Genomic DNA, 25005 nt, shown 5'->3' on the forward strand with positions numbered 1-25005 from the left:
TATGCCTTCGAATAGCTCGAATTTCGCGACAGTCACTGGATATGGTCTCTCACCATCACTCCACGCATTCGTCTCTCAGTAAATGCCCGAAATACTGGCTGTTCGAGATCAGGTCATTCGAAAATGACGACCTTGCTTGCTATGCTGTTCTAAACACACTCGTGAACTTTTGGCCCTTTGAAAAGCGAATCGGGAAGGGAGACAAAACAACAACACGAACGCAGCCCCTCGTTGGTATAATGAGTTGATGGTCGTGGGCTGCGGGGCTGAAAACAAACGGTCTGGTGTAATATACTAAATAAGTGTGGGGTGTCTTTGTGCGCCATGTGTACTGAAGGAGGGGCTGCACCGGGGCTCTCTTCCCCATTCTCTTGGAATTCCTGGCATTGACTCAAAGGTCTGCTTTACTCCTCAGCCATGGTCTGTAGTGCACGCGCGTCTAGACCCGAAGCTGCATGCTTCAAGGCCGGGATACTCCTATGTCTTGCGATTGCGCTACCTCCGGTCATTACAGCTGGTGGCGCCGAGGACGGTGGTGCAATCGGCGATGCACATGCTGGTGAGCTGCGACGACTGGCCCTCATGGCCAGCATTCGGCAAGCCTCGAGTCGCTTAATCTCAAAGTTCTGCGACCGGAGCCGCTCCCTCTCAATGTTTTTGTGCCGCTCTAGGGCGTCAAGATCAGCTGCTTCCAGACTGTGGTCGTACTCCGCTAGCTTCTTGATGCGTTCTTCAGCCTTACGACAAGACGTATCCAAGTTGTCAGCGAGGTCTGGCGAGACCAACTCGGCCGGCGTGGCCCGAGGCCGTGATGAACCACCCCAGCTGCAGTGAAATATGAGTTTGGCCTTGAGCTGTTCGTCGTCGTCGCCGGATCTCCAGAACGTTACCGTATCCCCATCATGCAGCCGGATCCAGTTCTTAGAGGGGCCTTTAGGGTTTTTGGGTTCGTCAGATGGCAGGACGGCCCTGTTGATTTGTATGCCGTTGGTAGCTTTGGTGGAAACGTAGAAATGGAAGTCGTCGGCTGCATTGTTCCATGGGCGAAAGTTCTTGGATGGCTCGTAGCCATCTTTCCAAAGTATAACTTTGAGAGCATACTTGGGCACCTTGGACTCCGTTTTTGGTGTGTAGATGTGAGTGTTTTCAGGGGCTCGTCCCCAGGAAATCATGGCTTGATTGATCGGTACCGATATGCCAGATACGACAGATCCGTCCGCTGACTCAAGAGTGGCAACGACTCTGTTAAGCGGTGGATCCGCGTGAGCCGGAATGACAGTGGCGTGATCTGGGGGGAGCGTGTCAGGCATGTCTTCGTCCTCATTTCCTGTGTTTTCCAAAGGCAAGATCTGGTCACTGGATGCATCGGACCTGTGCCCTGATGCCCTCGAGTCGACATCGGATGTACTGTTGCCGAGGTCAGGTGGTGGTGTCTGTCCAGCTGCAGGAGGAAAATGCTTCATCGCCATGTCCCAGATTGCAGATTTTCCTGGAGCAAAAGACTCCCCGAGTTTTTTCGCTGCTGATGCAAACGCGTCGTGTTGCAATTGAGTCATCTCTGGGTACTTGAGATGCCAAGTTCCCTTGTCGCGTGCATCCCAGTATGTCGACTTGTGCACAGGCTTATCGATCTGCCTGCTTGAATTGACGCGAGACAGCGGTGGAATCTGTGCGTACAAGGCCTGTTCGATGTCTTCGTCCCAGCTCATGGCGTCGCCAAAGAGGCTATCGGATCTGAGTTTTTTGACAGGTGGTCGCGCTCTAGGTGTGTTGTCAAACTCATCGCTTGTGTCGTAACCAGGTTTCCTCTTGCTTGTGTTGAAGCTGCTTATATAAGACAGACCATTTGATGGAAGCAACGATTTCATGTTCAGATGCTCCAACTGGGACTCCGCGCCTGCGAGATCTTGGGATTCGGCATCAAATGTCATATTGTTGATCTCGTCGAGAGAGCGACTGGCAGACCGACGACTCTGCGTTAGAGCTGCTGGAACGGCAGCGCGCGGAGTAGGCTGAGACCTCTTGGTCTGCCGAGGTGTCGAGTCTTCTGATCCGTAGCTGTCCTGGACCTCGGGATCGAGGATTTCCGTCCTGTCCAAGCTCACTATTGAATCGGGAAGATTCAGACGAGTTGACGGGATGATTCCTGCACTACCGACGGCTGACCCGTTGACCTCTCCAAAGAGCTTTGAGCGCTGTTGATCCATCTGGCCGAACGTGTAATTCTCTTTTTGAGATGCATAGCCAATGAAATCCACATCATCGACTCCTTCCCCGTCATACTGCTCCAAGTTGAGGTCCTCATCGTTGTCGACCCCATCGTCGCTGGCTGGAATCCGTACCGGAGAATCTCTATCCTGGAGGCTCAATTGGGAGGCTTCCTTTTGGAGGCCTTCATCAACATCGTCCTCGTTCGACTGCTGAGAAAAACCGGTGCCTTGAAGCCACGCATGAGACCGAAGCTCCTCTATCGTCGCACGCTGTTCTGGGCGTCTCTGGATTATTCTCAACAAAAAGTCGATTCCATCTTCTGATATGTTCATCTTCTCCAGTGGCTCTGTATTTAATTTCTTGGTCATGATTTGGTGGAGAAGCTCGGTGTAACTGATTCCGTTCTTTGCCGGGAAAGGAGGATTCCCTGTCAGCGTATAGTACAGTACGCCGCCCAGCGACCAGATGTCAATAGCATGGTCGTATCGTTGAGCGACAGGTTTGCGGCGCTGCCTGTTTCTTGGGTGCCTGTGGCCGTACTCATCGTATTCTGCGAACTCGTTGTATACTTCTGGGGCGCAGTACAAGAGTGTGCCACAGAATGTTTTCAAGAAAGTCTGCTCAGTATCAACCATCTTGGAGAGCCCAAAGTCTGTCAACTTAACGATGAAAGGACTGTATGACTGGCAGAGAATATTGTCTGGCTTGACATCACGATGAGTGATATTGTTGGCATGCAGGTATGACAGCGCACTGAGCATTTGGCTGGACATCTCCCGGACGATGTCTTCCCTAAGGGGTCCGTTGTCGCCGATCAGGCTGCCAAGATCACCGTTGGGAACATATTCCATAATAATGATCATAAGCCGATCACCCCAGTCAATGTGCTCAATGTACTCAACAATGTTCGACTGCTGATGTCAGTACTACTGCTGTGCTACTCGAGAGAGCAGACACGACTTACGTGTTTCACTTTCTGCATGATTCTCATTTCGTTCTCGACTTTCTGATCGAGCACGCCGTTTTTCATGAATTTCCGCTTGTCAAGCTCCTTAGCGGCGTACGGCTTCCCGTCGAATTTCGCAGTCACTTTGTAAACCGTAGCAAAGGCGCCCTTGCCGATGCGCCCAACACGGTTGTACCTGTTTGAGCCATTCCACTCTTTGGGTAATCTTCCCATGTCCTCCTGTGTTGGATCATCTGGTAGTCGAAGTTGACGCTTGGCGCGCGGCGTCTGCTCTTTTATTTCGTTCACAGGGAAGAGATCAACCTACGGCTTGTCAGCAGCGAACAAAGAGAGAAAAAAACGAGAAATTGAGTGCGTTCACTCACATGGCCCCCTGGTCCAGCTGTTATGGTTTTGGCCGCGTCGACAGGCTCGTTCTCAGCCCGGATCTGTTGTAGACGCTTCATGTAACGGGTCAAATTTCTTCTGTATGCCTCCTCATAGTCACCTTCCCGGCGTGGGATTTGAACGATAAAGTCCAAGTCATCCTGGCCCTCGTGCATGAGGATTTGTATCTTCGAACCTGGGTTGATAGTCCTGCGCTTCGGTAGCTTCTTCTCTCCTGTCTTTGCTCGATCACCTTGCCTGGCCTTCAGCAGTGTTCCATCGACAACCGTGCCATTTATGGAAGAGTCCTCGAGCATAAGGACGCCGTACTCGTTGAGGTAGATGCGAAAATGTATGTTGCTGAGCCTCCTCATAGGATCGTTATGGAAGCACACATCACAACGTGTAAGGTTCCGTCCAAACGTGAAGCCCTGTAGAGGGTCTTTGACATGAGCTGACAGACGCAGAACCATGGCATGCTCGCCGACGAGGTGCGGCATGAGGCTCATGCCCTCGGCTGCTTGTAGATCGGGATGTGCTGCCTCGTCCGCGTCGACCATGTGTTGTGAAGTTCGCAGGGCCATCTCGCGAAGCTCGGCGCGGGCGCCGTCCGAGTAAGGCAGGAGGAGACATATTATATCAGCGATGTCGTCATCTGAAAAGCCCGAGTTTTGCTTCCCCAAGCGGCGGGGATCGAGGACATTCTGGGTAGCTGTGAAAACAGTGTTAGTCCTGGAGCTCATGCTGGCCCGAGCATACATGATTCGGTGGAACACGTACCCTGCTGGGTCGGCTGGGTCTCAGGGCCATCGGAATCCATTGGGACCAACAGACTCGAACGCTGGATGTAGGTTTGGAAGCCAACCCAGCAGCTCAATGTCTGCGGCAGCCGGTTGGGGCTGGGACTTTAACTACTGCTTCCTCCAGTTTCGAGGCTATTGGAACGCGCTGAGTGCGAAGGGTCGTGACAGCTCTGACGGCGGTTCTGGCGCAGCAGTACACCGAGATAATCGTCGAGTATACTGCGCAGTCGCGTCACTCGTGCGCGAAGAGTGGGGTCGGGTCGCTGGGTTTACGATCGCAAGATCCCGCGTGGAGAGCCTTTGACCGGGCAACGAACGCACAGGCAGTGGAGTCGAGCCGAGTCGGTTGGGTCGAGTCGAGTCGAGTCGAGTCGAGCCGCTGCGGGCCAAGCATGCGCACAGAGAACGGAAGCTGGGTTACACAATTGGATTGCGCGAGCGCTGTCAAACTTGGAAAGGAAAAGAAATCACAAAACAGAAATTGCAGGACTTCTCTACGAGCGAGAATGTGTGTCTTGTCGTCACATAGAACAGACCGAAAATGAGTTGATTGGAAATACGACACGTCATGTGGACATGGCGGCAAGGCAAACTGCTTCGATCCGGAGTGCACATCACCAGCCCACCAGATTGGGCTCGAGATCTCTCCTCAGGTCCCTCAGGGGGGCGCGTTGCTGGGGGAGCAGGGGTGCACGAGGGGGGGTTGGCAGGTTGTCAACTCAGCTGCGCAAAACGGGCGGCACATGGGCGATTAGCGCACGGGGCACGAGGCAGCCGGCAGCCTGCTTGGGGCGCGCCGCGCCTAGCTCTAGCGCGCCGGCTCCCTTCCTAGGTGCTAGGCGTGCAGGCATGCAGGCTTGCAGGCATGTTGCCATCTCTCGCGGGGGGCACATTCCGGTCCAGCAGGAACAGCCAACCGTTATCGAATGGACCCCTGGATAGGATACTTCCGAGTTCCCAAGAACCTGGGGCAAACATCAACCAGCCAGCCAACTAACCCAGCCCTACCAATGAATTCTGCTGTAACTCGCCAATCCCACACCACTCGCGCAACCTTATTTCTGACGGTTGGGTGCCATCGGCCGTGAGCCTTTCTGTGCAAATAAGTGCATCATCGAATTGTCGAATTATAGCAGTCTTCAATCCGTAGAGGAAGGCGGTGCGGTGCGCGTCATCAAACGGCGCATCAAGCGCGTTGGCGCCGACTTTGAGCCGAATTCGAACGCCAGCGCGGCTGCGAGATGGATACAACACGCTTTTCATCTGATATCGCGTCATGCACCGTGACGCGAAATGGAACCCGTTGGCCGTGTACTCGGCCGGGTTGCACAGCAACAACTCCTTAGCCTGTCATCAGATCACCGTGCAAGTTCTTCCGAGGCCAAAAGTCGCAACAAGATTTTGACAATTACCATCAAACTGATGCTGGCGTGTCACTAATCAGTTTGTGTAAACATCTCTTGAGCTATCTTTGTAGCCAAGTACGCTGCCTCTCGTTGTAGTGAAGGTAAGGGGTGCAACCTGAAAGTCTTGTTTTGCTTCTGCTTCAAATCCACCAGGCTTCTTCAGGCTGGGAGTTTTCTTTTTTCATCACATTGAACACAATCAATTCTTAATCCTCGGCAACTCTCCACACAAGCTTCTCCCCGCTGACAGATCTATCCCTCAACAAGGACAGCGCCTGCTCGGCTCTTTCCAGCAGCGTCTCTCCCTCCACGAGCCTCTGCTTGTTTGGCTGAATCAGGCCATCCTGCAACAACGCCGGCATGACATCCGGCTGCAGGTGGTACTTGAAGAATTCGTTCTTCTGATAAAAATGAGTCCTCACGCCCTTCACCTGCACGCCGTCCTTCCATTGCCCCACCAGTACATTGCCCACGTCCATCTCATATGCCGGCACCTCGCTGCTACTCGCATGGCTCACAATGACAGGCAGCATGACGGCAACCTTGGAGCCATTCTCTGCGATCTTGCTCAGGGGCGTCAAGGTGCCCTCCAGCGAGCCGATGCAATCGATTATGTACGGGATGCGCGGCCCAGAGGACAGTGATAGCATGACGTCTTTGTCGTTGTAATCAAAGACAGCAGCCGCGCCGAGATCCTTCAGCGAGCGGTGGTGCTTCGCGCTCGCCACGGCCAGAACGTTGCGGTAACCCCAGTGCTTCAGCACTTGCAACACATACTGGCCCACGCTACTGGCAGCACCCCATACCAGAATCGGCTTGTCAGCCTCGGGCGGTGTCCAGTTCTCCGGGACAGGCCATGGCAGCTCCAGTTCCAAGTCTGTGGTAATAGTGTGCATTGCCGTGCAGAAGTTACTGGGCACGGTGACAGCCTCTTGTGCTGAGACATTGGCGGGAACCTTGCCGAGTAAGGTCACTGGGACGGTGATATATGTCTGCATAGGTTTGTGCTGCTCCTGTTGGAAGGAGAAGCCGAAGACCTTGTCACCCACTTGAAGGGTCGTGGAGGACTCAGAGAGAGCTGGGTCCTTCAGTTCGCCGACCTGAACCACTGTACCAGCGAAGCATCCGGACATGATGTGTGGTGGCTTGATGAGCAGGCCACCGTCTGCCTGGTGCAGATTCAAAGGTGTAGAGCCGATCCATTCAACGCGGACGAGAACTTCATCCGTTGAAGGAGAGACGGTGTCGACCTCGAGGATTTCCAGAGGGGCGCGTGGGGCTACAATGACCACTGCGGGATGCTTTGATGGTATTGAAGATGCCATGTTGATTCCAAACGTTGTCAATATAATAATAAACTGGGCTCTAGGTGTCCGAATTCCGACCCAAGCGTTTGGCGACCGGTAAAGGGGTTGCGGAGCAAGCACCGAAGACACCCATTTTCGACTGCTTTATAGCACCGAACCCCCTCCCCATACTGTAATCGCCCATGATTTCCTGGCCTCCACTAATGAAACCTCAGAGCTGGCCGTGAACACGAGACTTTCTCGATGCGGTTGGAGAACGCTTCCTTACAGTACTATGGCGGGGCTAGATTTGTCATCTCGGCGCCGCCTACACATTTGTCAGCCAGCCAGCCATTGCACGTCGAAGGATTCAGAGGCATGCAGTTATTGTCTCGCTCTTTCATATATATGGCGAATTTCGATGGGGCTCTTAGTCAGTTTAGTACGACGCAGCATCACTCAGCAACTCCACGTAGCACGCGCCATGAGCTGAGCGCCGGGTTATGCATTTGTAGGCACCGCTGACGAGAGCTTCATGCGAAGCTTGGCGGCAGGTTGCAGACGTGCTTCTTCTTGGGCATGTGCGACGCGTCTTGTATACCTGGAGGAGTCGATAGTAGACCCACGCCCGCTGTGTTGCGTATGTGCGTAACGCCTCTCGTTAAGAGACTCGTTTTCTCAAAAGGTGCCTGTGGGTTTAGTTGTGCAGGAAAAGTATGTTTCTTCGGCTGAGATGAATTGCATCACAAGACGATTCAGAAAAATACAGAAAGTTTGAAAGGCAACAGTTTTATTATGAAGACTAGCACCCTGCCATGTTGTTGCTCCGAAGAAGCATTGCTTTCAAGGTATCATAGAAAATACCAACATCCAGCTGCAGCCCCTTCCGAGCGTCATCTGATCACCCACTACCTGGGCACTGCGCCCAGAAAGACTGCATTTTGAAATCCTCCTCTAATGACATATTCCCTCAGCTCTGGGTACCCCGATTGAGAGCGCCGAGTCCTTTTCCCCATGCATCCTCCCAGGGGGCCAAACGCCCCTCCCTCGACAGTTGTACCCATGAAGCATTTTCAGAGTAGCATCAAGACACCAGCAATGCCGGCGTCTTGTACAAATGAAATGCTTAGAAAAGCAGTCGCGCAGTCTGTGGTATCAAAAACTCCCTCCAATAAAAGAACGCCATGCTGGTTTATTTTCTCGAATCGACGGCCGGAAAGAACAAGACATTGTCTTTACTCGACAGGGAATTTATCGGACTTAGAGCCTCGATGGGGGCATTGATGCGGCCCAGGCAAAGCTCTGTTTCTCCCTCTGGTCGTATTCGAATGGCGATGAGCCGATGTCCTTGACCGCGTCCTTTACTCTTTGCTTGAAGGAGCGCTTGGTCTTGGTGGATTTTTGGGGCGTCTTTTCGTATGAGCACGTGGTCGAGACCGAGTAGGCCGACTGTGTGTAGTCTCTTGTCTGGTAAGGCATCGTGACTTGGGTTGTGTCGTTTAGGATGGTGGTCTGGCTTGAGGCAGGAATTTTGAAGATCTTGGTGATGAGGCCGAGAACAGAGATGATATACGCGTAGAGGCTTGACTTAGAGTGAGTCTTGCTAGTGTTTGATGATCTGAGTAAATCTGAATGATGGGAAGCAAGAGATTGGTGGTAAGCTTGGAGAGTGGAACTGTTCATTCTTATAGATGTGTGTGTAAACAAGCACTTGCACAGGAATGTCGACCTCTTCTTACAGAATCCGGATGTCAACCATCCAGGGGTCCAACACAGACATATCGGACTTGAAAAAGGACGTAATCCATCGCTGCACACCACGTACACCCCCCGGGAGATCCAACTAAAGGTTGAGTCAGATTGCAGATGTAGTGAAATTAGGCCATAGTTGCAAATAGAAGTCACAGCCCCATTCCAGTCCTACGGCGTGGGAGCTGGGTCGAAACTTGTCGTGAAGTTGGGTGCAGCCCCCAAAAGGTGCACATTCGGAGTTCGGAGTACCAAAGTACTCGTCAGCTCGCAAGGTCCAACCAGTGAAATAGGACAACGGTCCCAGGGCACGTCCACAATTAGCGCCCCGGATCATGAAGTGATGCCTGATCCTGCAGCATGAAGAGCCGAAAGAAAATGGTGTGCCTGGGCGGTCATGGGGAGTCGGCATACCGTTCTGAGGTTCCTCAGTCAGCCTCAACCCTGCCTAGGACGCAGAAGGACTCAGGCAGGAGTAAGACGGACCATCTTTAGACGCTAAACGGGTGCCTTGAACCCCAGGACTTCGCGTCCCGGTGGAGTCATCGGTGACCACCCCCCAGCAGTCTAAGGATGTGGTCAGAAAGCTTAATGGATCCAAGCTCCAGTAAACAGGCCGTGCATGCAGGCCTTGTCGGCTTTGGGGTTGGCGTCAAGTCCTGGGAGAAAAGCCCCTGGCTCTGGACACTCCGAGATTATGTAGGCTAGCAGCCACCTCATGCTGAGCCTTATCAGCTTTTCGTGCTGCCGCCTGCCTCTGATGATAGTGCAGCAGCTCAACTCCGTGACTCATCTTGTCTCATAGACGTTGAAGCTTCTGCAAGCCATCAATTTTCCACATGTACAGCCTCATCCACTGTCGTACAAGAAATTTTCCTCAGCCGCGATCATAGCCTTGTCATGTCGACTCATTTCCACTCAATTGCCAAGAAATAGGATCATTTTCCTTGCGAAGGAAATTTGAGACTTCAACTGCTTCTGCAGATTGTGGCAGCCAGTCGGCACAGCACCTGCAGAACCCAAGTGGGAGCGGGGCACACATGCGCACTGCCTTCCGGGCAGTGAAGGGGTAATATTTACACATTTTCACACTGACGATCTCCTGCTGAGTATCAAATGCTTGTACAACCCTCCCGTACACTGATGCACATAAGCAGCCCTAAGGCAGTGCCTGGGCGTCTGCAAGTTTGTGCGACATATCACACAAGGTCTTCGTTTCTGTGCCGTGCTCTTTTCTTCACTCGGACAGTCTTGATGGAGATGAGTTGAGTGGCAGCGATGTGAGCCCAATGGCTTCTCAATTCATGCTCGGACTCGACGATGACTGCAAGTGCGAGCCTTTCTGGCTAGCCATTGGTGAGTGGGTGACTACCGAACTCCGATGCCTCTCAACTTCTCCATCGTCTGAAAAGACCTGTCTCTACTAGTGGCCCCTCGGACGACTCGAGATACCGCAGGACTATGAAACTGCTTGTCTCTTTAGAGAGTGTGCTGCTGTGCCCTGCTCGCACAGCTTGAAAGCCCCCACGTGGTGTGCTGGCATCTGCGGGTCACTGGGCTGTGGTGTCCGCAGGAGCAAGGCGTCAACATCGAGCCTATCGCGCCACGGCGCAATCTGTTGCTATGCAATTTGACTTCTGCTTATGCAACCGCTGGATTGGTCCTCTGGTCTAAACTCAACGTCCATAAGCACTAATGAACGACTCGTTTCAGAGCATCTCATGTGCTCTCACACGGAGTGACAACTTGGAAGATATGGTTGTTTTCGAACAAGTCTGAGGGTCTCGGTATCAAGATTCAACTATCATGGGCTGGGTAACGCAAATGGAGGTAGTGAATACCTTCATATTGTCTACTTCACTTTGACTGCGCATGGTTGCGTCGAGTGTCCTCCTGGCTGTCCTTTCCTGGGAGGGTAAATCGCGATGTGTTTTTCTGAACTGAGGAGTATGTCTGCCCAATCGCTCAATTATTAATCTTCAGAAGGAATCAAGTTCTTCGCCGCCCTAGATGCGTCTTCTCCCCCTCCTCGCCATCAGGGAAAGGGGAACCCCTCTTCACAAGCGCCGCGATCTCCAGCCAGCGAAAGGGATCCGGCCCAATGATGGCAGGCCTCGCCATAGGACTTGGATGGACTAGCTAGTCGATGTACATTCGGAAACGAAATGGGCCCGTCTTACGAAGGGCAAGATGGTGCTAATTTCACTGTTGGGCTCAACGGGTTGACACCGTGCTGTCTAAAGGCTGTCCTGGGTGTCACGGCTGCGAGATTGGTACACAAATGGACCCATATTCATGATTATTGGGTAGCCTAGCTCGCAGGGTATAGATTGGGTGAAGTGTTTGAGGCATCAGAGCCTTTACAGCAAAGCCATGGCGGATCATCCTGGACGGTAGGACAACTGACGGGTGCTTCTGATGATATGCAACCATCAACAGACAGGGAGTGATCACATAGCTTGATACATAATCTCATTTCTTCATTAGACAACGCTCTGTATGATTACAGTGTACATGGTACAGCCGAGCACACTCGGACGATTCTAGCTAGCCATACATCCTCCAAGAACGACCAGCACCCGCCGCGGCATCCATGTCTTGCATCACCGCCTTTCCCCACTGCGGTGATCTCTGACCATTGCTGAAGGTCGAGTACATCGTCGGAAGACGCAGTGGTAGAATACTATTCTTCAAAGTAGCACGGCTCACTGCATTTTCTTTAGCGGCCTTTGCAGCGACCATCGTCTCGACCACGACGCTTCCGACTGCAGCAACCAGCAGGACAGAAGTGCATACAATAAACGCGGCTATCCAGGCCCAGTTGATCTTGAATACCTGCTCGCCAGTCCAGGTGACGGTTGAGGAAGTCTTCCTGTAACGAGGTTGCAGGTTGGCAGGGACTGAGGTGCTGTTGACCACGATGCCTGAAGGGCACTGTGGGCAGTAGCCTAGTCCAACCCATGTGCTGAACAATTGGCCAAAACGTTGGGCGAATTCCTCCGGGGACACGGTTGATGAGAGATTAAAGTTGGGGTTGAGAGCCTCTTTCGTGTTGGCGAGAGAATTTGTGTCAGACGGACCACCGCGTTGAATGAATCGTTCGGCTGATTCAAGTTAGCACTGTCCTTGGCCGTCATCTGTAACAAGTCCTTAGAGGAGGGGAGGAGAAATGCGGAGAAAGAATACATATAGAAATTCCAAGGGACATCGTGGAATGGAGATCGCAACCGAAGGAGCGAAGGACTTACTCGCTGTTGCCGCCGTGTCCGTCGTCGGCAAATTGCCCGACCACACAAAGTCTAATGCGAAGTTGCCAAGAGGTGTGTTCAAAGAATCATCAGATGGAATCAGCTGTGCCGTGGCTGCCTGCGCACAGGTGGTCAGACCAGTGCTAGCATCTCGACTGCATTGCATGGGCACGTCGTAAAAGACCTGCTCATAGCTGCAACTGATCGAAGAGTACTCCCATTGGGCGACAACCGGGGTTGAAGTATCGCGACGCCTCCTTTTCAACCCGGTGGTACTGGAAACTGATTTCCTGTTCAAAGAAACCAGTCGTACGGTTGGAGAAGCTGCCAGTTCATCGTAGCCAGGCATACTAAGTCCAAGAGTCTGAGAAGCACTGTAGGACATCTGCCCAGACGACGTGTCATTGCCAAACTGTCTCGTCATGAGAGTCCAGTCTCCACATTTGAATTCGAACGCAGACGCAGTCATCGAGAAGTTCAGAGTATTGAAATCTGCTGCGATGGATACCCCTTCGTGCGTGGTGGTGACCATTTCGCCACGAGAACGTATGCCATGGGGTAATGCAGCATCGGCCATGGATCCAGATGCAGACATAATAGAGTTCATCGTGGATTTTGGTGCCGAGTAAATGGAAATCGGTTCACTCAGGGGGTTGTCGACGTGTTCTTGTGAGAGGCTGCGGGTGTACTTTGCGCCGATAGCTTGAACTAATTCGGAGCGGCTTGTTGATGACAGCTCGTTTGCCGACTCCGGATCCCAGACTTGATTGTGGCCCGTCTTATCAATGTAAAAAACATCGTGATGACTTTGGCCGGTCTTCTGGACGGTACCGTGCATGTGCCGGGCTGCCTGCTGTCCGATGGGCGAAAGGCACCAGATCAGGAAAACGAGCAGGCACAGCGCTTCCAGGCGAGGCAACGCAGATTGTTTTCCGCGACTGAAGACACTTCCATCTGAGATACTCTTTCTCCGAAAGATGATCCCAGCTTTAAAGCATTGTGCCACTACTGTGGCAAATACAATAGGCCAGACGATGGCGGCTAAGTCGACGAGATCTGCCACTGTAGACCATCTTGAGGTCGCTGGTTGCCCCCTCGTGAAGATCATAGCAATGCTCAAAGCAATAAAGGCAATCGGGAGAACGACGCTGCAGCTTCCCAGGATATAGGAGCCGAGGCGGACAAGTCGTTGCAACCAGGGTCTCATCGGAGCCGTTTCTGTTGGATTGCCAAGATACACATCTCTTGACTGATCTCGTAACTTCTTAGAATATCCTGTAGACGTGTTGCTGTCATCTGAATAGCGCGCTGCAGGTAGTGGGCTAGGCAACACGACATCAACAGTAGGCCTATAACCACGGAATGCAGCCCTGGCGTTCGAGGTAATATAGCTTTCGTGTGCTAAATTCTGTCAACATCAATATATGGTGGCATCGCGATGTGAGCTTACCTGATCTGCTGCGATGACTTGCCAAATAGTGATTGCGTTCAACCTCCGCTGAATGACCACTATCTTCTCCATAATCACTGACCGAGTATCTGCGGCTGCGTTCATACTCGTCCTGCTCGTCGATATGGCCAATCTCAATGTTGCCGGATGTTCCGCTGACACCAGTCGCAGAGCTTCTATTTGCCGAATGCCCACCTCTTTGAATCCCTCGCAACCTCTCATAAGTTTGCTGTTCAGCCAACGCGGTCTCGACAAGCGTCATGGTTGATATCATCGTGCCTCGGCTCGCATCGTCGTCATATATCGACGAGGATCTTACCGACTCACTTTGAGGCGTCATTTCTTTGTCTGAGGCTCGAGTTCTGAGCCTCGTAAACAGTTCTGAGTCACGAACAGGGCGCTGCACTCTCACAAGACTGCCGTCCGATGAGCGGGCGAGGACGGTGCGGCGGGCTTCTTTCGCCGCTGCTGACGTCGAAGAATAGACCATGCCGTCTTGTCCCTCGCCTGTTTCCCGAGTTGATCGGCTGCGTTGGATTGTGATCACATTGCCTTCAGGCCGACGGACGTTGACCAGCTTGTAGCTTTGTGGCGCCGAGTTTGCACGCGTGGGTCCGTCCTCTGGTGCGATAGAGGCATAGTCATTTATAATCTGGCTGACCGGGGTTTGGGACCGCCTTTCCTGTGTTAGATACATAATGAGCGTGATGAAGTTGCGAAGTGTCAGTCACTCCAAAACACCGAGACCTGAGAGAGGACGCGAGAATCCTGGGACTGGCAGCATGTGGCTCTTATTTGGCACTCGGGCTCTGAAATCGTACAGGAACAGGCAGAGCGGCCAGAGGGAGGCGAAAGGGGCTGGGCTCCCGAGGCCACCAAGAAACCACCGCGCTGTGTCCCAGTCCGTGGGCGGGCCCAAGTCACCCGTGGACGAGTCTTGACGCATTTCCCATTTCGTATATAGCTCATCGTTCTTGTTCGCTAAGTGGGCAGTATAACCAAGCAACAAGATCTGAGCTACGACGGCTCGCCCTTAGCAACAGATGGGCCCGGCCTGGTGGAAGAGAGCCGGTCCGCCTACCAGTCAAGTTTCCGGCTCGACCGACGTTATGTACTCCGGATTGTGGGCTCACTTCCCATACAATATGTGTAGAAGCCACCATTAAGCTTCCACTCACATGTGCAGATTGTGAGAACCGGGGCCTGCTCGGTTTCTACGACTTTTCCAGATGCCATGAGCTCGCAATTAAGGTTGTACCTCTCGCTGTGATAGAGCATGGATCGACCGATTTAGTGGTCACTAATGAGCTTGCAATTGAGGAATAAGCCTCTGGGGCGCCTTCTTATAAAAAGATGCCACAGCTGAAGCACTTCGAACCCATAACAAAAAGTGCTCAGCGGCAAGCCAATAAGACTTCGAAAAGTGTCAACCTGTCAGTCAGCCAATTCTCTCTGATTCTACACAGAAGGCTGGGAACAGCTAACTAGACCACGACATAACAGCGTCGCAGAAGAAAGATCACTCTGGAAAGGTCTATCGAGTCTCGATGGTGCGAACTCCTGGACTAAGCTTCTTAGTCCCACAGCTTCGGGATTTGAGCACGTAGTCTGGGCGATGAGCACGGCTTGCCCGCTAGCAAGCTGGAGGATATCTGGGAGACCGACTCTCGATATGGTGAGGAACAAGAAGCCGGCTGCGTCCCATAGTGCCGCTAACGCCGGCAGTCAGACGCGCGGCGATGGAGTAGTTCAAGCGCCATCGTTAGAACCAACACCACTGATCTGGACTGGTCGGTATCCCTCGCTCAGACTCGTCGAGCAGATGTACTCAAATCGCGTGTAAGCCAAAGTGATGGGCTCAGGAACGGGATCTGCGTGCAAAGATGTGGCGATACCCTGCCGATCGGGCAGCTTGACGAGTAGCGCACAAATCACAATGACCATTGTCTTGGCCCACTAGATAGAAGGCCCTCTCCATGCAATTGTGTCTAGCATCCAAGTGGCCACAGACCAGAGATCCACTTTTGAACACAATTTCAACACTGATAGACGAGAGCTGGAGCTGAAGGACATGTTAGCACTGGACCAAAGAGTGGGTCTTTTCCAGGGTCGCGTAGGATGCGCAAGTCAATAGCTGCCAATGAGCCGCATGACAAGGCCCCGATTCGCCAGTGTTGAGGTTGCGAAGAGTCGTGTAGATGAGTCGAGTGTAGTGGGCATCGGAGGTTGCTTGGGGACGCGGGTGGACGGGTTAGGCCGTCACGAAATCGCCGTCTTGGAGCTGTTGTGCAGATATGATGCATATTATGCGTCAAACCCGTGTATGACTATAACGAGAGCTGCACCCTTAACAAGGAGCTCTCCTGACGACGTCAACTCTGGCTAACCATGGAAGCTCCAGCATCGCGCACTGCAGGAGCCAGCATGGACACGCTCCAAAGGCACGAATACTTGTGGGCTTCTTGTCAGCCGCGAATCCGTCCAGCAGGCTGAATTTTCAGTTGAAACATGACACATTTATCAAATAATCTCCAACATGGTTCAATCCGACGACGGCGCCGGCCGTAATGAGCTGCCCGCTGGCAACAGCCCTCCAACAGACATCGCCACAGATGTGGATGACGACCGGCCTCCTCCTTTACCCCCGAGAAGACCATCGATCCAAGTCGATGCTGGCTACCTCTCGAAGCCAACCACTGCCCTTTCCTCCATCGACATCCAGACGCTATCATTCCCTGATGGCTCACGAGGCACCTTCGAAGGCGGGGCTGGAGTCTCCAACTCCAAGTCAACATCTCGGGTGCCCAGTGGCAGCGCGACGCCTGTTGAACTTGGAGGCTTCGCCCCAGGATCTGCACTCCCTGGTCGGGGCAGCGATTTTGGCGACGACTCGGTCAGCATCATGAGCTTTTCGCCGACTCTTCGACCGCCTGCGGACCTCGCCAGTCTCGTGGCTGGCGAGATGAACAAGAACAGCAAAGCGTGGGCAATGCTTAGGTCGCAGTCCGCCACTATTCTGCCGTTTCAGAGGGCCAGTCTAACCGACAGGTTTGGAAAGTTCGAGAACGAATTCGAAGAGATACCGGCTGAAGGGGCTCTGAACGACGATGGAAGGCTTGCCATATGGAGGTCCAAGCTGAAGCACTACATGATACTGTCCTCTGCCGGTAAACCAATTTGGAGTCGTCACGGGGACCTGAGTCTTATCAACTCGTCTATGGGGGTTGTGCAGACCATCATATCATTCTACGAGGGCATGAAGAACCCACTCCAAGGATTCACCGCTGGAAACGCCCGTTTCGTTGTTGCGACGGAAGGACCTCTCTATTTTGTTGCCATCAGTAAGCTCGACGAGAGTGAGGCTCAGCTCCGGGATCAGCTGAAGGCATTATACATGCAGATTCTCTCCACGCTGACACTCCCAACACTCACGAAGATATTTGTGAACCGGCCATCAACAGATCTGCGGACTCCACTGCAAGGGACAGAATCGCTTCTCTCGTCTTTAGCGGACAGTTTTACGAAGGGTTCTCCAACCTCCCTTTTGGGCGCTCTGGAGTGCCTGAGAATACGGAAATCACAGAGGCACGCCGTCAACAATGCGTTTCTCAAGACACGGACCGAAAAGCTGCTCTACGGTCTCATTGTTGCGGGTGGGAAACTGGTCAGCGTCATCCGCCCGCGAAGGCATTCCCTCCACCCCAGCGACCTGCAGTTGATTTTCAACATGCTATTCGAGTCAGGTGGGATCAAGGCCGGAGGTGGCGAGAACTGGGTCCCTCTCTGCCTCCCGGCATTCAATAGTAGCGGCTACCTCTATATGTATGTCAGCTTCTTTGACGAGTCTACGGCAGACGGGGCCAAACAGGCTGCCGTCGCGCCCGAAGACGAGATTGCTATTATCCTCATAAGCCCGGATAGAGAGTCCTTCTACGATTTGAAGGAGATGCGCGACAAGGTCGCGAGCAGCCTCAAGAAGAACGGCAGTCTCGATATCATCAAAGCAGCCGTCAAGGCCGGCCGGCCTCAGGTGGCAAATATTGCACCCGGGAGCCAGGTTAGCCATTTCGTGTACAAATCTCGGGCCAACGTGCAATTCTGCATGTCATCACTGGATCTATTCTCTAGGTCAAAGGGGGTTTCGCCGATGACCGCTGCTGATGGCGCGGATGAAGATGGTGCAGAAGCAAGCAATGGTGACGGTCTCGTCTCGCGCAGGCGCCTCATGACGCTCTACCACCAGCTGCACGCTTCGGTCCACGCGCGTCACTCGCACCTGAAGGTACTGCACTGCGTCGGGCAGGATGCCACCAGCCTGGCGTGGGTCACCCCGATCTTTGAGTTCTACTGCGTAGCGGGACCAAATGCTTCCCGGGCGGTAATGACACAAGGAGCCAACAAGATCATCCAATGGGCCAAGAAGGAAGAAGAGCGATTATTTATCATCGGCGGTGGCGTCTTTTGAGGTCCCTAGTAGAACATGAATCACATGAGATTATGAAGTACCCTATATCAAGGCATCGACCGGGTCTGGATTGCATGCTGCTCTAAAAGATATAAATGGTTGCGGGATGGCAACAGACCAAAACATAGATACCCAACCATCATCATAAATATTCATCTCCCAAATCACAACACGCTTGTCGCTCTTCAAAATCCTCTGCTTGTTGAGATCAACCAGATCTAGATCCGTCTTGCAGGGAACAGTCCCTATCAGTCATCTCTCGTGGAGTCTCTGTCATCTCTTTCATTCCTCCTGGTTCGGGGCCAGCCCCCTATGACTGTCAGTCTATTGCCGCTGCCCTTCTCAATCAGAGGCTACCGTTCTACTTCGTCGTGTAGAGCGCCCTTCAGAAATGTATCAAGAGCTCGATGTCCCTTTGGGGCATCTTGTCCGGTCGTGTTTCCCTTTGAACCTGCTAGTGGCGGCTTGTCTCATGTCAATTCAAAAGAGCAATTGACTGTGACTGCCAACTGGCTTCGAGGTGCCCGAATCTGTTTGGTGCTTCTTTCCCTTTCAGCGCAACAGTTCCGAGACTTCTGTGACCGCTGATTGTCTCTTCTGTGGAAGCGTGCGCTTCCTGAGGTTCCTCTTGCTGGTCCCGTCTCGCAGTGAGGTGCAACGCAAACAGTTCCTTCACCAACTGCTCGTTGCAAAATTCAGATTCCTGCAGCTGCTTGGATAAGCTCTCTAGCTCCGCCTCGAGATCCGCCTGCTGAGCAGTCAATGTAGTGGCCTGTGAGTTAGAGTGGCTGCTGTGACAGCCCACATTCAGCCTTGCCTCCTTCAACGCTGCCTCCCGCATACGTGCCTCGTACTTTTCCAGGCGGGTCTTGTGCCCCGGTGTGTAGACCCTGAGACGCTCTGTCCCTATCCTCATATACGCCTTCTCCACCTTATACCGGGGTTTATGCCAGTGGGGACAGTATGGCGGTGGCTTCGGCGCCGGGTCGCCCTTCCTGACTCTATATCTCCTGTGGCGGAGTTTCTGTCGGATTTTTGAGATACTAGCCACCTCGCAGATGCGGTCTCTGCATTCCCGCATCTTGGACAGGAATCTTCTAAGGCGTCTGGCTTTCCTGTCTTTCTCCAAGGGGCTCGCTGGCATTGTTGAAGAGGCACTCGCCTCTTTGTTTTGTTGAGCCTGCTGCTCCTGCTCATCCATGTATTGCTGATATATCCTCCATTCCTTCACATACCTCTTTCTAGGGCCTTCAACGGTTCCTGAGGTTAAGGATGCCAGTAGTCTGCAACTGAGCAGACCACAAACTATCATGAAGAAGCAGCGCTTCGGTGGCCTCTCACTAGTCGATCTTTTCCGGGAGAACATAACTGCTTTAAATGTGAAATTTGCTTTGTCAGATGACTCTGGATGCCTCGTGTATTTGGTGTGCGTTTTGATGTTTAGTTCCGGTGGAAGTCAGCATATAGTCTCTGGTGGTGAAATCTGAAGGCCGAAACTCAGAGATATTTGGGCCGGGAGGGGGTGTATATTATAAAGCTTGCAATTCCCCTGAATTTTGTCTAGTGTTTAAAAATTGAGGTTATTGCTTAGCCTTGGACCTGATTGAGAGCCGCCCATCTGGATGGGTGTAAAAATTGGCGTAGACTATAGTCAGAACCCATAGCAAGCATCACGGCTCGCTCAGTCAGTCTACCATAAAATCCACTGTCCTAGCAACCACGACTTACCGCAAAATTTATGGATCTTTCGAGCTCCGCAAAGACGGGAGGAAACGTTCCCTTGGATGCGGTTGACATGATAGTGTTCTTGTGAAACCACACGATCGATTGAATAACCCATAAGTCAGCCTTGCAGCTCACAGCTCCTGGAAGTATGAAATATCGCGGACCAAAAAGTCCATACCCATTTGGGCCGCTTGGCGACTCTAATTGTGGTTCCTAATGACCATTTTGCAATTTTTCCCTTACGGAACTGGTGTCCGCCCATCAGGGTACTCTGGTGCGCACTCGTCTTAAGGCACCCTTCCGCACACACAGCTGTGAGAAACTCGAACGTCATCTCTCTATTCAGATTTCTCAAAGCTCCGGACCAAGTCTGTTTACAGCTTTATGGTGGGATTTATAGCCAGCCAGGCCTCCTCACGAACGAGATCTATGCACTTTGCTCACTGGCCGGACTTGAACAGGATGTTCTGTCGTAGACAGACAAGCACATTCTCGTGCCAGAAGAATTACGCAACAAGGCCAATAGAGAAGCGGCATGCTGCTAAAACGGCAGGGTGAATGACCTCTCAACGACCATCGATGACTTTCCTTGCTTTTCTACGTATACAATTGGCGCTATACAGGCATTAGAATGCCTCTGATCTCCATGGTGCACAAAAATTGCACATGTAGTTACCAAAATGCTCCCAGTCAACCTTATATCACAGCTGTGAGACTGATCATATAGAGATCACGCAGGGAACTAGAACAATGTATGTGTATTTTTCTGTGTATTGAGTTATAGCTTCCATCATTACCGAAGTCGACCGCGGTGAGCAATTTCTGGACAAGTCGCACGCTTTATTATACAAGTCTTCCACGTACGTTGTTTCCTCCGCAGGCTTGTTTCTCCTCTCATCTTCACATACCCGAGTGACAGCATTTTGACGACGACACATCAACCACGAATTTTGTTTCACCGTCCGAGCCAGAGATGACGTTCGACCAAAAGCTGTCAGCTTCGACCGAACCAAATGTATCTCCCGAACGCAAGCCTTCTCCAAACTGTGCGCCATGATTTTCGGGAATGAGGAATGGCCTGCTTGTACAACCCTTAGTAGCCATGGTATGTAAATTGGTATATCAGTCAATCCTACGTTTGGATTTGCCCCAAGTTCGAAACTTGTGCTTTGCACCCTTCATGAACTTCCCCAATTTGCTTCTTACTGTGCGCACATTTATGACTTGTGGATGTGCTTTGGATGCTTGCGCTGGTTTGAATAGTTCATTGCGCGTGCCGCTTGGCTGGCCTTGAGGAGTCAAGAGAATGCCGTTGCCCCCGTGACGATCATCCTGCGGGAGCTTGCTTAGGGGCGATCGACGATGGTTTCTGGTTTCTGCAAGCTTCGATTTCAAATTTGAAATTCGTTTCCTCAACCCTTGCCGCGGCTTCACAATGCTGTTGTCGGAGAAAAAACTCCGTATTTCATGTTCCACGCCTTGGTGAGAATCGACACTCGGTAAGCGCAACTTATCCATATGCGCGTCCAAGGAAGTGCCTCTAATGTCAGCATCGGCAGGAATTTGCTGGATCCTGACCACCGGCGTGATCTTGACAATTGGCTCGTTCGCTTGGACTGCGGCATTGAGGCTTTTCTGCTGAGCTGAGCACATATCGTTTTTTGCCACTGCAGCTCGCAAGGCAACCGCGGAACTGAAAAGATCAATGGGCTCCTTAGAAGTGAGCTCTGACACGGTGCTAGATTTCTGGATCCCTGGCCGTCGCTTTACAGTCCCTGCGTCTTCACGTGCCAGTGATGTGAGCATGGGACGAGAAATTTTGATCGGGAGTCTTCGCTTCACAGGGGCAGTAGAGTACTCAGTTGTAGTCTCTGTCGCAGTCTCCGTTGCAGTCGCCGGTCGCTTGATAGAAGCATCGGGTCGGGAGACGTTCTTTGGAACGATATGTTCACGTCTCAAATTGCGTTCGTTTCCTACCGCGAATGAAGCAGCATGTTTCAATTTCAGTCTCGGCTTATGAGTATTTCGGTCAAAGACGAAGGCGTCGTACCCTTTGGAAGCATCCTCTGCTTGGAAAGCTTCGATTAAGGTAGAACGGGCGTCCGTCAGCTGAGAGATCTCAAAGGGCTCGAATTCCATTGGCACGACAGCAGGCCCAAAAGGCGATTCCGGTGCAGGTGCATACCCAGGCAGGGGTGGTAAAGCCTTCATCAATTGGGGAATGCTATTTTTCACCCGTAATTGCTTTGCAGGTGATATCGGCTGTGGCGTCAACGTTGGGCCACTGCGTGTCGAAACAACCTGATACTGGTGAGGCTCATCAACTGCAGTGTCGACCCTGAGAGCTGCCGGTTGCCTCCGATTTTCACGGAGCGACGACACTCGAGGGGGGTGTGGCACTGCATTTGTACGCTGTTCGGATCGTAGCCCCTTATCTTCCCACGGGCGAGGCCTATTCTTGGCAGAAGTATTTCCTGTCATGGTCTGAGTCCAGCCATGTGAGTCTCTCGATTCATTAAAGATAACGTCGATGTCTTCCGGACCCGTTGTCTGAAAATGTTGGTCAACCTGCTGTACGAAAGACGCCAAATCAGATAAGCCAGAGCCTGAGGAGTAAAAGCGGCTGTCGTGCCGCAGATGATAATTCCCCTTCGGTAATGTTGAGGCGTCTTCAGTCAAGTGAGGCCTCGAAAAGCTGATGGACGCGGATCTTGTCAAGCTCGGCAACTTGTCCAGTTCTTGTGAAGGGACGACACCCTGACTAGACATACGGCCCTCGTGGCAGTCTGTACATGAGCTGGCTGCCTCGTCACAGCGCACTACCTCATGAAATGGCACGTTCGCGTTGAATCCAGGTGTTTTCGGCTCGGATAGATCATCCAGGGTAGAAGCGTCTGACTTTGTTTCAACGACTGTCATTTCCTTCGTTTGGCCAATGTTATTCATCGCATTCCCGTGGTCTACTGTCCCATTATCATCCAGAACTTGTGCCAAGGCATCACAATCTCTAATTGGGACAGCTGTTTCCGTCAATGGAAATGATTCTAAAAGATCCTCCGGGGCGCCTTGTGGGGAGGTGACAGAATCATGAGGTAGTGAAGACCATTGTAGACCTTGGTTATGGGCGGAAGCAATAGATTCATCAACGTGATGGCTTGTGGTCGTTCCCCCGTGAAGATAAGCCACGAATTCATTCTGTGCATCGTCTGCGCACTCGGTTTTCGCACCCCTGTCGTTCTGGGCAGCCGCGGGACGATATGAATTTGATACGCGCCGTGGGATGGGAGCAATCGGAACGACTGGTGGTGGTGGTTCGACGATATCCTCGAAATTTTCGCTGTAGTCGTAGAATAGAGGCTTCTTTGGTACTGTTGTAATACCTCGCATCCGTGAGGAGAATTGGCCGTACCCGCCACTCATTGATGTCAAGCTCATGGTCCTCAAACTCCGATCCGATGAGCCACTTTCGAGCCTCTCTCTTGGTCTCCCGCCCCACTCGTGAAGATGACTTGGTAGCGGTGGTTGATTTCGCGGTCGAGGTGGGTTAGCACGAGATGTGACATGGTGATCAGATAACGAGCGTGTTGAAAGGTTTGCGTCTTGTCTCAGAGAGAGCGGCAAAGGAGACCTTGTCGTCTTGCACGGGAAAAGCGTCTTGTAAGGGTGGTGAGTTGTTCGCTGTTGTGAGATTAGTACTAGACCATCTCCGAGCAACAAGCTGGTTCTGCGTGACTTACGTGAGAGACCCTGTCAATCGCGACCATTCTGCTGTAGTCGACATCACCACTTATAGTCAGGGCTGGAGATGCAGGACGGACATCGTGGCGTGGCAAACGAGTCGGGTAGGGGTAGGGGGACCTGGGGCGCTGTATCCTTCCTGGGTACTCCTGTAAGTGCTGGCTTGCATTATACCTGGGTATGAAACATCCTCTGGGGCCGCAGCTCGTCATTGAGTACGACCTCGGGCCATATTCGTCACAGGGTGTGGTTAGTGAGCTTGAAAGGGACTTGCTGCTGTGGTTTTCCGATCCATACATCGATATTATCTCAGAGGTGCTGTCGCGGTAGGAAGGGAGCTGCTTTCGGTCGTCTCGTCCTGCGAGCCTGTCACTGCTCCGTGAAAAAGGTCGCGGCGGCCGGTGTAAGTCATTAAAGCTGGCTCGGGCACGCAAACCATTGGGTCTCCGGAACAGCTGGTCATTGGATCTAGTGACATTGATGGAGAAAATTCCGATGTTACCAGTCTCGGTCGTCTTTCTCAGCATACCCTCTGCTGACGCGGCAGGGTCCAGGAAGGTATGCTCCCTGATGCTCCTAAGCGGTCGAAAGGGGGGCAGGTAATGTCCAGAGTCTGAGCCAGCCCGTCCTTGAGCGACGTATGAGTTGCTGAGCGCTCCATGGCTGGCTGAACGCCTTGCGACGCGTTGCTGGCTCATTCTGATTGCTGGCACCGGACAGTCGAAGCTTCATCCATTCGAGCTGAAATGGGGCAGAGAAAAAAAAAATACTGAATCACGCGAGTATGGTACGTGAGCAGATATGTATGATCTATGGTTGTGCAATGGTTCCTCCGGGCTTCGTAATCAAAATCCAAGATGGAGACGGTGACTCAACGCGACGGCGGGTTGCGGAGAGGGTGCTAGAGAACCATGATGACTGAGTGTTCCCGGGAGATTCCACCTCACCGATTTCAAGCCATGGGTGTGAAGCTTGGAGGAGAATGCCAGGAGAAGGTACGGGCAGCTGGGGTGCTCCTTCTGCTGCTACCCTTGATGTTGAAGAGACGGTAACGACGACTGGCGAGTACTGTGAGCGGCCTCCCCCCCCTCCCATACCTCCTCCCTCGGTCCTGGCCTACGAGAAAAACACATTCACGAGCTTTCCTTTCTGTTGCTCTGATGACATGAAGTCCCAGCTCTCCATCAATGGACGGTGTGACTTCACAGAAGGACATTGCTCGCAACAGCCGTGTCGCCAGCCCTGCTGCTATGGGTAGCACCTGCCCCGCCTGTTTCCAAGCTTTCTATAGGGGAGACCAATCTCAGTTCAGAAAACATGCTCTATCTCTTCAGTTTCTTTGGTCTTGTTATGAGAGGGAAAAAGGACTCTGACCTCTGTGCTGAGTTTGGTTTGTGTCTCGAAAGTAAGCAACAAGAGACTCAGATGGCATACTTCCATTTGTATCAGATACCTGGCAGTGAAATTTTATTACCTAGGCATGTCAATGATGAGAATGTGCGATGCTGTGTGTGTGCCATTGCAATATACATATCGATACCATGATGTGATCTCCACAGGGCCAAGAGCAGACCTGCTCATGGGAATCGAG

At 52.4% G+C, this 25005-nt stretch overlaps 7 protein-coding genes across 7 annotated transcripts; 1 reads left to right on the plus strand and 6 right to left on the minus strand.

Moving 5' to 3' along the window:
• Positions 1-404: 404 nt before the first annotated feature.
• J7T55_008459 (uncharacterized protein) lies at positions 405-4364 on the minus strand (the record flags this gene model as incomplete). Its single annotated transcript, XM_053138779.1, has 4 exons — positions 405-3122; positions 3176-3481; positions 3544-4256; positions 4325-4364. 4 exons carry the CDS (start codon positions 4362-4364, stop codon positions 405-407), a joined length of 3777 nt encoding a protein of 1258 aa, XP_052997735.1.
• A 1595-nt stretch (positions 4365-5959) lies between these two features.
• On the minus strand, positions 5960-7078 carry J7T55_008460 (uncharacterized protein; the record flags this gene model as incomplete). The annotated part of the gene is made up of 1 exon (XM_053138780.1): positions 5960-7078. One exon carries the CDS (start codon positions 7076-7078, stop codon positions 5960-5962), a length of 1119 nt encoding a protein of 372 aa, XP_052997736.1.
• A 1221-nt stretch (positions 7079-8299) lies between these two features.
• Positions 8300-8819, minus strand: J7T55_008461 (uncharacterized protein; the record flags this gene model as incomplete). The annotated part of the gene is made up of 2 exons (XM_053138781.1): positions 8300-8642; positions 8779-8819. The coding sequence occupies 2 exons, from the start codon at positions 8817-8819 to the stop codon at positions 8300-8302; spliced, it is 384 nt and encodes a 127-aa protein (XP_052997737.1).
• Positions 8820-11335: 2516 nt separating this feature from the next.
• Positions 11336-15706, minus strand: J7T55_008462 (uncharacterized protein; the record flags this gene model as incomplete). Its single annotated transcript, XM_053138782.1, has 10 exons — positions 11336-11892; positions 12037-13311; positions 13487-14168; positions 14289-14467; positions 14665-14750; positions 14847-14900; positions 15090-15198; positions 15262-15442; positions 15498-15548; positions 15641-15706. 10 exons carry the CDS (start codon positions 15704-15706, stop codon positions 11336-11338), a joined length of 3240 nt encoding a protein of 1079 aa, XP_052997738.1.
• A 316-nt stretch (positions 15707-16022) lies between these two features.
• On the plus strand, positions 16023-17951 carry J7T55_008463 (vacuolar fusion protein mon1; the record flags this gene model as incomplete). The annotated part of the gene is made up of 1 exon (XM_053138783.1): positions 16023-17951. The coding sequence occupies one exon, from the start codon at positions 16023-16025 to the stop codon at positions 17949-17951; it is 1929 nt and encodes a 642-aa protein (XP_052997739.1).
• Positions 17952-18426: 475 nt separating this feature from the next.
• Positions 18427-19748, minus strand: J7T55_008464 (uncharacterized protein; the record flags this gene model as incomplete). Its single annotated transcript, XM_053138785.1, has 2 exons — positions 18427-19140; positions 19680-19748. The coding sequence occupies 2 exons, from the start codon at positions 19746-19748 to the stop codon at positions 18427-18429; spliced, it is 783 nt and encodes a 260-aa protein (XP_052997740.1).
• A 1050-nt stretch (positions 19749-20798) lies between these two features.
• On the minus strand, positions 20799-24112 carry J7T55_008465 (uncharacterized protein; the record flags this gene model as incomplete). The annotated part of the gene is made up of 2 exons (XM_053138786.1): positions 20799-23354; positions 23414-24112. The coding sequence occupies 2 exons, from the start codon at positions 24110-24112 to the stop codon at positions 20799-20801; spliced, it is 3255 nt and encodes a 1084-aa protein (XP_052997741.1).
• Between the last annotated feature and the right edge of the window lie 893 nt (positions 24113-25005).

This window comes from Diaporthe amygdali (genome assembly GCF_026229845.1).
Source record: "Diaporthe amygdali strain CAA958 chromosome Unknown NODE_4_length_2575358_cov_65_588622, whole genome shotgun sequence".
In the NCBI taxonomy this organism is placed as follows: domain Eukaryota; kingdom Fungi; phylum Ascomycota; class Sordariomycetes; order Diaporthales; family Diaporthaceae; genus Diaporthe; species Diaporthe amygdali.